Source organism: Cicer arietinum, chromosome 1 (assembly GCF_000331145.2).
Source record: "Cicer arietinum cultivar CDC Frontier isolate Library 1 chromosome 1, Cicar.CDCFrontier_v2.0, whole genome shotgun sequence".
Classification (NCBI taxonomy): domain Eukaryota; kingdom Viridiplantae; phylum Streptophyta; class Magnoliopsida; order Fabales; family Fabaceae; genus Cicer; species Cicer arietinum.
In genome coordinates, this window is record NC_021160.2 from 41,445,490 (window position 1) to 41,459,138 (window position 13,649).

At 26.6% G+C, this 13,649-nt stretch overlaps 1 protein-coding gene across 1 annotated transcript; it reads right to left on the reverse strand.

Moving 5' to 3' along the window:
- Nucleotides 1-4,457: 4,457 nt before the first annotated feature.
- Nucleotides 4,458-8,917, reverse strand: LOC101489560 (transcription factor MYB58-like). Its single transcript, XM_004488740.4, has 3 exons — nt 8,569-8,917; nt 6,177-6,306; nt 4,458-5,503 (listed from the first exon to the last, which is right to left on the reverse strand). Exons 1-3 carry the CDS (start codon nt 8,705-8,707, stop codon nt 4,666-4,668), a joined length of 1,107 nt encoding a protein of 368 aa, XP_004488797.1. The 5' UTR covers nt 8,708-8,917; the 3' UTR covers nt 4,458-4,665.
- Nucleotides 8,918-13,649: the final 4,732 nt, after the last annotated feature.

Consider the following 13,649-nt stretch of genomic DNA (forward strand, 5'->3'; position numbering starts at 1 on the left):
TCAGTTTTGCATATATAGAACTCTTTCTGAATAGAGTGATTGCCCAACATGAAGAAATCAAATTATTTTACTTGGATCCCAAGGTATTGAAGTATAACATCAAAGTATTTATTGTCAGCTCCCTATTCAACTCTTAGAATTACAATGAAGGAATAGTTCTTAGATATTATGATATCACTAGCCACATCTGTTTAACAGTGGATCAACTTTCACATAAATTATATTGATAAAATATAATACATAATTAAATAAGAAATATTCAATTATATTATACATAAATAACAAAATTTGACACAAGTAATCAACACAATATAATGAATGACTATAATTGGTTATAAGTTGATATTTTCTCACATATCAATGTTGTACTCAGTGGGGACTGGGTACAAGGTTGATAGTAATACCAAGGCCAAGTGTGGTTGCTAAATTGACAGAATTACCAAAAAATTTGGAGTAGCATGCTAATGAGAAGGATGGCTAACTTTTCTTCATCACTTGCTTGGTTTGTGTGGAAAACACCTAAGGAACCATGGGAGGCGACCAAACAACCTCTTTGGTCCGAGGAGCCTTGGGAGGGTGACATTTTATGTGAAAAGCCTTGAGGATGGCAAATTCTTGGATGGAGTTTAAACCAACAATGAGGAGACCAATTCCGAGAAGTGATAGAGAAAGCTTTGCACATATGTAATATCAATGATCATGTGTATAATGGATTGCAACCAATTTCCTTTTTTTTTTTTACTCATGACACACTAGTGGATGCATTTTGAGTTGAATATGTATTTTTTTTTTAAAATGCCTTGTATACATCAAGCCTAATTGGAGTATAATTGAGCATAAGAAGGAAGAGTTTTATGTATGCTTGATTATTAATTTCGGTTTTTCTCAAATTGGATAACACATCACTATTATTTGTTGGGTTTTGGAATTACAATCTCCACCTTGAAGACAGGGTGTTTATGCAAGATTGATGAATTGTTATATCCCAAATATGTGAAACATTATATCCAAATTTCATTAGATATTTTATATGACGTCACTTATTTTTAGAAGGATCTAGATAGATCTATTGGGGTGAACCATTTGTTAATTTGTTATAATATAGTTTCACTTAAGAATTAGTGTTTGTAATGATTACCAAGAAAATGAATGAATATAGTAGTTTTTAGAATAACTTAATATTAATCTTTTCTAATATTTTAATATATTTCGTCCTCTTCTAATGTACCCATAAAAGATGCTACATTAGGTTTTCCTTCTCTTCTCTTTTTCCAAAAGTTTCCTTCTCCTCCAAACTCTCAAATGGAACTTTTGGTCTTGTTTGATAGTTAGAGGAAAAAAGAGGGGACGACTTCGAAGGAAAATAAGAGAAATAAAAAGATAGAAAGATATCCTTCATTTTTTTGGAGTGGTTTTGAAGGGAATAAAGATGACAACATTATTTTAGTTTTGAAACTATTATGAAAGGAATTAATAAATTTGAACATTTATTCAAAATACTCCAAAACTTTCACCCAATGCATATTTTAGTTCCCTTACATAGAAGATTTTTCGTCAAATAATTAAGAAAAATACAATTTTATGCAAAGTATTAAGACTAACCACCCTTCTCTTCTATCTCTATTTTCCTCCAAACTCCCATACATAGTCTAAGTGGAGGGTAAGGGAATTTCTTCTCCGATCCTCTTGTGTTTTCAGAGGATTCTACTCTACACCTCGACATATAAATCTGCCACTCTCTCAATCAACGTAAAAAATACAATTTTATCCTTTTAATTATCTATAAAACCAACTTTTTTAACTTCTCATTTTTCCACCCTCTTTCGAAACTTTAGAAAAATTACTTTAACCTTCAAAACTTTCAAAATCTTCGAAATAAAAAGTAAGTGCCACTCGAAATTTTCAAAGTTTCAAAACATAAAATTTCCAGCATATTCGAAAGTTTTGAAATGACAATTTTTTGAATTTTTGAAACTTTCGAACAATTTGAAACTTCCGAAATAGAAAATTCTAGAATTTTAGAAACTTTGGACTTTCGAATTAGGAAAATTTTAAAATTTTCCATATTTGAAAACTATCAAAACTTTCCAGATTTAGAACTTTAGAAACTTTTAACATTTGGAAACTTTAAAAACTTTTTATATTTGGAAACTTTCGAAACTTTTCGAATTTAAAACTTACTATAAATAGTTAAAAGTGTAAATTTATATTTTTATGTGTATTGAGGGTGACAAGTAGAGCTGTGGACATGATAGAATCCCTGTGTTTTCAAAGATATGTATGGATCGAGTCAATTCATGTGGCACAGTGACATAGTCCAGCCCAAGATCTGCGGCCGACGAAAGAACCTCCTTCAAGCCCAAACCCTCTTCCATCCGCAAGATCCAGAAAGTCCAAGTGGACTTAGTTTCCACAAATATGAAAAATGGACTATAATGTAGAGATTAAAACAAACTTATGAAGACTAGGGAAATGATAGGAAGAAAAAAAAAATCAGATAAACTAAAATAAAATTTGATCAATTTCTATTCACAAGCATATTTTATATGAAGTTTAAAGCATTCTTTTTATAGATTGGTAAAAATTATATTTGACTTTAATTCACTAAGTACTTTTTCTTTTTGTTAAAATGTACAAGTTTTATGTAGTCCTCCGGTCACAAACTATTTTACATATGACACCTTTTTGTTGTTAACCCACCCTAATTCAAATTATTTTTTGTGCTTTTACACAAACTAACCTTTTGAAGAGCCAAATGTCCTTTGTCAGAGTGGTTTGTGAACAAAAATAAGTGACTATTACTATAATCACTATTATTTACAAAAAAGTACATTAAATCTTTGTCGATGTATATGTCAAAGATAATTTGTTTTGAATTATTAAATCTTATTATTTTTAATATACTATTTATTTTTCTTAAATTTTTTTATTCAATTTAAAAATATTTAATGCTCACTTTGATAATATAATATTAAAAATGAACAATTTAATAAAGTTAAATTATATTTTATGTATAATCTAAAAAATTAATCGTATTTAACTTAATTTTTTAATAATCGTGAAATTAATTAATTTTTTTATAATAGTAATTGAAAGGAGTATTTTCCCTCTCTTTCTATACCAACTTATATGTGATAATAAAGAGAGTAAAAGTCGGGAGTAACTTTCATCTAAGGGTACAATGATCACAAATGGTTGGAGTCTATGATAGGTTTTTTCAAATTAATAAACGCTTTACTTCTAAGATTTGTAAATGAATATGAAACATGTATATAGTACTATACATTAAGTAATGAAGTTCACTTCTCACCCTTTTTGATTGAGAACGGCACTCAACTTAATTGAAATATTCTACATCCCTTGTTGGTACACAAAATCAACGTGAAAGCATTGAATGATGACCTCACCCTTTAGGTAGCTATAGTTTGGTAAGATCTTGTCCTAATCATTACCAAGTCCAAATGCATGTAACCACTAATTCACTTTTTTTCTTCTTCTTCTTCTTCTTTCAATTGATGACTTATATAGATTAAATTTCATTTTTTTAATAATTATTTTTTCATGGTTTTGGTTTCTTAGTTTTGAATTTTTCAATAGTTGAAAATTGGTGTGTAACTTTAGACATGCTATGACGCCATAGTCTTGTACTTGCAAAGATAGTTTCAATTCTTCAAAAGGATGTGTGGGAACATGAAGAAATTGTGTCACATTAGTGGCAGTAAGTGGAAAAATATTACCTACCCACTTGCAAAGTATATATATGATAATTCTAGTTTACCAACAATTTATCTAATATTATATATATTAAAAATAATAGTTAATTGCATTTAATTTTCTTAATGCAATACAAAAATTTCACTTTTTAAACTGTCCAAGACTTTTCATGTAATTTTGTATACGGATTTATTATGTTGAAATATATTTTGTTAATAACAGTACTCCCTCGGTATATAACGAAGGTCATATTTGACCATTTTATATAGATAAAAAAAATGATATAGATAAGAAAAAGTGATAAATAAAAGAAAGAGAATGATGATTTTTTTTTAAACTTTGAAGAGATGGTAAATTTTATCATAATTAACTCGCATAACTGTGAGACATTGAATTCGAACGTGAGACAAGACGTCAAACCTAACAATATCGTCATTTACCAGTTAGAACTTAAAGACAAAAAATGATGATTTTATTCAATTAATTTTATCAACCACTATTATATGTACATTATCATAAATGGAAACTGAAGAATAATAACTTGGAAGATATACACAATTTATTAATTAGAGAGTAAAATTGAAAATTAATAATAATAATTAAAGTTGCATTAAAATCATAGAATATTTAATAAAGAATAAAACAATTTATTTGTTTTGCAAGTACAACTTAGATGATAAAAGGTTATAGACATGTTCATGTGTTGAAAAGTGAGTTTTTCGGTTAACTCTTAAAAAAATTAATATTAAAAAAAACAATTTATTTAATAGTATATATTATTGCATATTTCATATTTGTGCTTCAAACTACAATCTATTCTAACATAATTTTCAAAAGTATACATGAAATCCATCATACATCAAATTCACCTAATAACCTTTGATTAATTTCCCATTGTCAGTATACCTATACTGATTAAATCACAAATTCATGAATCACATAAAAACTTATTTATCCCCCCAAGTTATTATTTTGAGGCAAAGAGGGCCACAATTGAATGTTACCAAAGTCTAATTCAGATTCTTGCATTGTGATATCATTGAAATCAAATGCATGAGGGTCAATTTCTGGCTCAACTGCATCATAATTCTTTGGTAGGACCCCATCACCTTTGTTTGACTCCAATTTTTCACCTACTCCAAACTCATTCTCAAATTCATGGGACCACTTTTTTGCTTCAACAACATCTTGAACATTTTCTTCACCAAAATTAATAATATTTTCATCACTAGCTTGAAACCCCTCTAATTGTACTTGATCATTTGATTGATAAGTTCCAATATTCTCTATAAAATTCCAAAGATCATAATCTGATTCCCATGGTATTTCAATCAAATTGTTTGGTTTTTCAACTTCTTGTAATATATTGTCAACATCATAAGATCCTAAATAGCTTAATGGAGAAGCCATGTCACCAATTTGGCTTGTGTTCAATATATTAGACTCAATTGAAGATAATGAAATATTTGAGGAATCTTTTGGATCCTTAACAAGTTCAATATTAGAGGATAATTGTTTTTCATAATCTTTCTTAATTTCATTTGTCATTGTCACTTGTGAAGTTTGCTCATTAAATTCACTAGTTGCAGGAGTAGTACTCTTTGGTACCTCATTTGATGATAAAAATGATTCTGATGAAGAGGATGAGGTTATTGATGATTCTAATTTGGATTCTGAGGCACTTGACTCTGAATTTTTTACGACCAATTTTTTCTTTAAATGTGTATTCCACACATTCTTGATCTCATTATCTGTTCTACCAGGCATACATGATGCAATCTTTGACCATCTGAAACAAAATTGTTTTAAATCATATTTAGATATATAATATAGTAACAAACAAAATATAAGCAATTAATGACTTTTGGATAAAGTCGAATTGGTTCGTAGTACCGAAATTGAATCCTAATTAAAATAATATTTAGTCAGATTATTTTACTTTTTAGTCGAATATCAAATTACCAAGATTTAATTATTTATAGAAATAAGAGTTTTGATAAAAAAAAATCATGAATTTAAATTAGGTCTAACTTAAATCCTACAAAAACTGACTTGTGAATTAAAAATCACTCTCGCTTGTAAACAGATGTTGCATAATCTAATATAGAACTTTTTAACAGTACGCGTAATTTTTTTTCGTAAACCCAACTAAAAACCACTCTCACTTATAAACATATATTACATAATCTAATATAGAACTTTTTAACAGCACGCATAATTTTTTTCTCACAAAGTTTACGAAATATGTTTATATTATTAAAATACTATTTTATAAAAATAGTAATATATTTCAACAAATATGGATATGGTGATATATGATTGAAGGAATGAGCAAACAAAATATATAATAATAATAATAATAATAATAATAATAATAATAATAATAATAATAATAATAATAATAATAATAATAATAAAATCAAAATAACATTACCAAAATTATTTTATAAATTAAGACTTACTTGTTTCCGATGGCCTTATGTAGCCTTATTATGGTTTCCTCTTCCTCTGCTGTAAAATTGCCTCTCTTTAAATCAGGCCTCAAATAATTGATCCATCTCAAACGACAACTTTTGCCACATCTCTGAAGACCTTAGTAATATATTTAAAAATAAAAATAAATTAATACACCATCACTAAATTTAAAACTTTTTTATTTACAAGCACTAAATGTATCCCTTACGAGGCATGCAAATTGCATGCTGTTTTACATACTCTTCTTTTTATAATCCAATTCGTTTCGAATAGTAATTATAATGGTTACGGATAATTAATAAATAATTATATTACTAAAGTACTTGTTGTTGCATATGTTGATACTAATTTTTATTTAGTTTAACTGTAATTTTAGTTCTTACATTTTTATTGATTTACGAAATTGGTCATCCTATTTCAAAAGTCAACAGTTTTTGTCTATTTTCTATGATTTTTTAACTAAAAAACGATGACTTAGAATATTTTAAATAAAGTGACATATGATAGGATGATGTAGAATGATTAATATTTATGAAATTAGAACAAAACGTCGTAAAAAATTTAGATTTCAACTTTAGAGATTTTTCATATTTTTAATTTAATTAATGACATATGATAATTAATGTATCTAGATAGTTTTATATTATAGAATTGTATGTCACGTCATTAAAAATATGTCAAAACGTTGATTTTTAGTTCAAAAATTTGAGGAACTAAAACTGTCAGATTTTAAAATAAAGAGATCATTTTCGTAAATTAGTAATAATAGAGAAACTAAAACTGCAATTAAATCTTTTTATTTTCATAAAGAAAAAATCTCTGAGACATAAAAGAAGGATTCAAATCTTCTTGACATGAGAGTGTAACTCTTTCATGCGATCCCCCACCGTCATCACAGCACTGTAATAAAAGTTGACGGTAGGGAAATGAGTGACCGATGGAGACTATAAAAAATAATTTTAGTAGTAATTGATGAGTCGGTATTCTTTTAGTGATTTTTAACAAGTGATATCATTAATTCAATGTAACTACAAATGATGTATTAGTGGTGGCAAATAATTGAAAATAATATAGATTAAAATTAATCATTTTAAATATATTTTGTAGACACAATATTTTAGAGATTAACAATAAAAAAACTCAACTTTACATTAGCCGAGATTAAATACATATTTAATTTAAGATAGTAACATTCACTGAACAATACTGAAGAGGATTTTATCCCAAAAATACAAAACATGAAATCTGAAATGTTGTGTTGGAATTCCTATTAAGAAAAATAATTAATATTAAAGATTTTATACATGCACTATGGCACCTTAAAAAGGGAACCCTATATGTATAGTCTTTAATGTGTATTTATGGACATGATAGACTAATAAAAGGTAAATATTTTCATATATGGAAAAACAATAAGCTAGATGGAACTCATATATGGTAGGTGGGATATGCACTATCAGAAAATTAACCATGTAAATGTATCTAACTTCCTCTAACTATGATTTGAAATGTCTGTTATAGGTAGAAGTAGGGCCCACATTCACTAATTACTAACAAGAGGGAAGTCATATGTCACCAACACTTGCCAAACTATTGTTTTGTCTAATATATATTTTTTATGATAGTAAATAAATTCACGATAACAGCGTTTCAAGTGACAACTTTTGATTATCGTACAAATTAAAATTTTAGTTATAATCGTAGACTCGAACTAGGGGTTTGTACTTAATCACTAATACAAATTCAACGCGTTTTTCTTCCTTTATAATTAAAGATCACATATAATTAATGACATAATCTGAATCATTTAATTGAATTTATCATTTGTAATTAAATATTTTCAATTTTCAAATTAACTAAAGTTTTTCTTTTGACTAGATAAATATTAAAGATTTACACATGATAAACTCTCTAAATTGATATAATTTTTAAATAAATAAAAAAAAAACAAATTGGAGAAAGATAAATTATGGACAATAACTATGAGGCTAATTATTTTACAATTGTTTCATATGAAATTTGAACCACTTCATTTAAAGTTACATCGTCAAATTTTTACAATGAAGTAATTTAGGAAGAAAAAAAAAAACAGAGGAAGGTCTGATGAATGACATGAAATGCAAATGCAGAAACTTGAAGTTTAATTTATCACAAACTATATGTTACTTTTGAAGCAATAAAATAATGCAAATGCAAATTGAAACATAGTAAATAAATTTTGAAATGTTTCTTAGTTTTTGAAAATGAATGAGATCAAACACAAACAACATGAAACTTATGTCACTCTGCTAGAAAATTTTCTCAAACAAAATTCATTTCACAACAAAAGAGAGAGAGAGAGAGAGAGATTTAGTATAAATATGTAAAAAAATTATATACCTGCTTGTTTAGGGAGAGCTCTCCAATTTTCATGACCATATTTCTGAACAAAAGCAATAAGCTTAAGATCTTCATCAGGGCTCCAAGGTCCTCTCTTCACTTGACTCTTATCACAACATGGTGCTCTTCCTTTTCCCATAATGATTTCTTATATCAAACTCTAATTAAGGCTATCTAATTTCTCTCTCATACTATACTATATACTATTGAATTGAATTATATCATTTCTTATATGCTTCAAACATGTGTTCTCCCTCTTCCTATATATACTAATTGGTGTTGAAATAAGCTAGACTCTAAAATGAACCCACAAGAGTCATGCCACATGTTTGTTTATTAGTGTCCTATGCAATAAATAGAATGAAATCCACGAATATATAGTTATTCATTATAATATCTATATAATAGGAACTTAAGTGTAACATAGAATACATATATTTGGTCAAAAATACATATTGTCTTTTTGCTTATATTTAACTTTAGATGTAGTATCTATGATGTATATATTGTAATTTATTATTTTATGTGTATCTATTTATAATGAAATCTACATAACTTAAAAGGTAAATTTTTTAAAAAGTAAATAACCAAATAATTCCGACAAAAAATATGAAGATCCATTTAAAAAAAAAAACCAAAATCAATGAACTTGTTTATTATTGAAACATTTTCCTAAATATACCATAAAAAATTGTAAAAATTAAATACATCAACTAATATTATAAAAACTTACACAAAATTATTTAAAGAATAATACATCTTAAATATGTTGTTTTTTTCTTCTAATAAATGTAACCAGCAAATTTTTCTAAAATTCTATTATAACAAGGACAAAGAGAGAGTAATTATTATTGACGAATTAGTTCTTCAAAAACTCTATCCTAAAAATATTAATTTAATCCATATTTCACATCTTTGTAGACTAAATTGGTATTTTTTATGTTACCAATGTTTTTATTTTTATTTTTTATTTTTCGATGAGTAAATAAATAAGTTTTCCAATTTCTTATTGTAGACTAATTTTAGTAGTTACTCTTTTCTTATAATACTAATATTTTTTGACAATTTCTTATAATAGTAATAATTAGTCTTTTAAAAAGTGCCTTGCAGTTATACCATTGGTATAATTTTGGAGTTGTCTATGTTTTGGAAGTTATAGGTACTGAAAAAGCCTGGAAGACATATGGGAGAGCCACCAACTTTATGAATATTGATTGATATCTCTTCTTTATGATGTCAACATTCTCTTGGCAGGCCCATCTATAAGGTTGGTTGACCATAGGACTGTAATTTTTTTTTTTTGGGGTGATAATTTGTGAAATTTAATTTCTATCAATTATTCATTTATGTCTTTTGTTTGGTTTACTCATGGCAATACATCGTTTACGATCACATATTTCTATTGCCCAATTAGTGTTGGATAATCAAGTTAAAACATATGTAGTTAATATATACATTTCCTAAAAGCATTCATATTAGTTGAATGTAATCAAGTTTTTTTTGTACTTATTATAAATACTTATTTAGTTGAAGTTATAAATACTTAGTATATATAAATTATACATGGAATGATAAAAAAAAAACTTTTTAGAAAACTAAAAGTGTTATGTGAAAATTATTTATTTTATCTTCTAAAGTTTAAATGTTAAAATTAAATTAAGTGCTCAAAATTAGTCAACATCTAATATAGAAAAGGCTCAAAGGTGCAACTTTAATATTTTTAGGAGATTTTAATAAAATATTATATCTCTTTTTCATTTTTTATTATTATAATTTTTTTATAATTAAAAATGGTAAGGGTCTACAGCTTCATATTAGACAAACTCTTATTTAAAGTCATTCACTTCTACTTATATTTCCTAATTAAAATGACATAAAATTTAGGAGAAGAAAACATATATTACATAATATTATTATATTTATGTTTAGCATTTGCCTTAAAGTATAATGGACATGCATGAACTATATAAAAAGCTTTAGACACCTTCAATCATATATTAATTTACCGAACCTTCAATCATATTTTACAATATAGATATTTATTAAAATACTTTAGAAATTGTTCTATGAGTCTTGGAAAATATTGAAATTGTTAGATTGTATATGATATCTTGAATTCAAATATGAGACTTCGCAGTTATGTATGTAAATATTTTTGTGGTATTTACCGTCTTGTCTACGTAAAAAAAAATAAAAAACTTTAGAAATTAATATAACAAAGTGATACAATACAAATTAATGGCCAAATAATTTTTTTATATATCAATGTATATCTATTAAACTCTTATAAATTTTATACAAAATTTATGTTTTATATGTTCAACTACTCCTCTAACTTCTTAATTTTAAATGTTTAAACAACTTTATTTCTTATTTTAATTAAATTTGATGTACGGGATGTTGTTACTTAATTTTCAATTGATCATATGTATGAGATTTAGTATTTTATAATTATATGTGTACTTTAACTATATGTAATGATATTTTTGAATAGTTGTATTTTATTTTAAGATTAAAGAAAAAAAATGCTATATGCACCGAAACATAAGTTTGCGATTATTCTTCCTGTCGTGAAAATTATGCATAAGCATTTTTAAAATGTTGCTAAAGTGTATGAAGCAAAAAAGTGACGCTTAACGAAGATTATAAATAGTTGCAAATTATGTTTTGCGACAGTTTGGAATCATCACGGCGTTGTTTGAATAAAAAATGACACTTCAGAATGGTTATGAACCATCACAAAGTATGGGCCAAATGTAGATGTATTTTTATTTTTATATTTGTTAATTATGATTCTGATCTTGTTATCTATTAATTTGTGATTTTGAATGTATTCATTTAGACAAAAAATTTATAACAAGTTTATTCATGATATGTTGAAGCATACATATTCACGCAAAATCACGTGATCATTTTTTAATAAATCAAGAAAGATTTCACCATCAACTTTAGACTCATTGCATGTACACAACAAGACAAGAATACACTTTTATGAAGTATATAACGATTTAGAAGAATTCTCAAATGAATGTCAAACAAGAGATTGATGACATAATGATTGAAGAACATTTTGGTTGTCTTATTAAAAGACAAGAGACAAAATAGACCAGTTTGGAAAAACTAAATGCATGTCCAAGGATGATAAAATTTGTACATGGGACACCCAAAAATTAAGAAGACAAAGATTGAAGGTCCACTTACAAAAATACACATACAGATTAATTTGGAGATTAATCTCCAAATTTATGACATGGAAGCAAATACATAAAAAAAAAAAAAAAACTCAAATTAATGCATTGAAAATGCATTGTTGATCTAACATTTGCACATACTTCTGACTCATTATTGTTTCAATAGGCATATTGCTGACTAGCTCATTCTTTGTACCTAACTTTCCTTCAAAGACTCAAGGAAGAATGTTCTAGTTTGAATAAGCATGTTCCAGACAATTGTGCAAGCAAGAAAATTGTTTCAAAGATATAAGTTGACACTTGGCAAGAATGACCAATGGCTATATTCAATATAAACTGAATATACAAAGCCTCGGATCAACTATAAGTTGAAGATAAAATAGAAGATGAAGAAAAGAGTTCAATTAGCAATTAATCTACAATTGTTCATCTAAGCAAAAGTTCTGAAATTCTTCTCTCAAGCAAAACTCCAAACTCTTTTCACTATATTCGAAGATCATTCTTATTGAGTTCGTTCTTTTAGTTAGTCTCAAACAAAGATTTGAGAATCATTAGATCTCAAACACTTTTTTTATCATACATATGTTTATAACTTAGTCTTTTTTTTTTTTTTATATTAGATTGAGTATGAATGTAAAAATCATTGCAACTTTGGAAGGTGGTTGTAAAAATCATTCATGGATTGAAAGGTGAAGTTTGTATCTGATCAAGGTGTGATCAAGAAAGAAAGTGCAAAAGTAGAACATTCTATACTGATCATATTAGAAGAAATCTCATAGATTGTGAGGACTAGACATAGCCCGTGTTGGATGAACCAATCTAAACTTAACCCATTCATAAAGTTTTGGTCATTTAACTCTTATTACCAAGATCATTCTTGAGTTTATAAAACTAAGTGCATGGATTAAAAAAAATAAAAAATAAAAGGTCACAATTCAAAACCCTTATTTCTTGTGATTTTTATTGGTACTTCACGTGTTTGATTCATATGATTTGTTGTGCACTTTAGGTTGAGATATAATTTGAATTATTGTATCTTTTTAATTTTTACTTGTTAAAATATAAAATATCGTAGAATTCATAGTTACTTACTAACGTAGAACACAATTTTTCTCCAACATCTGCTAATTTAGACCTGTTTTAAATTTTGTGATACTCTTTCGTGCCATATATGTCTTGAATATTTATGAAAACGGGACATGTTTTGTCTTAACCACCTCACCATATGTTTTCGAGAAAAATCCAAGCTCGGCTCTTGTTTGTATTTTTTTGGGGATTGAAATTTGAGATCTTATACCTACCTCTGATTAGGTTAGGATTTTCTTTTATTCCTTGTTCATATATATAAAATGATAAATTTGAAATTCATAGTTGTTATATTAAAATTATATTTATAGAGATGAGATTAAAATATAGAACATACATATTTTAAAATATAAAATTAATAAGTTCATTTATGTAAATTTTTTAAAATAAATATTTTAATTTGCGGGGTGGATTCGGAGACGGGTAAAAACATTTTCAACTCCCACTTTTGAATTTCAGAGAAATCCTGAACCCACGCCTAGTCAAAGCAAGTTTTCCAAAACAATGTTGGGATTTATTCAGATGTTTATTCACAAGTGCATGATGTGTTGCTATGTTTAGTCTCAACTTCATTTCGATTTGCTTTAATTATTCATTCAATATTTTTTATTTTATTATATATATTTTTATATATTTTCTAACTAAATAATGGTAAATATTGATATTCCAACACCTAAAAGGGAGATTCATGAGAAATTTAATTCTTGTGTCTTTTCTCTTCCATTTGGTAATACTTGATTTCAACTTCTTTAAAGACTAAATTAGAATGAAACCCATTTATGAGATTGTAATATTTTCGTTTAT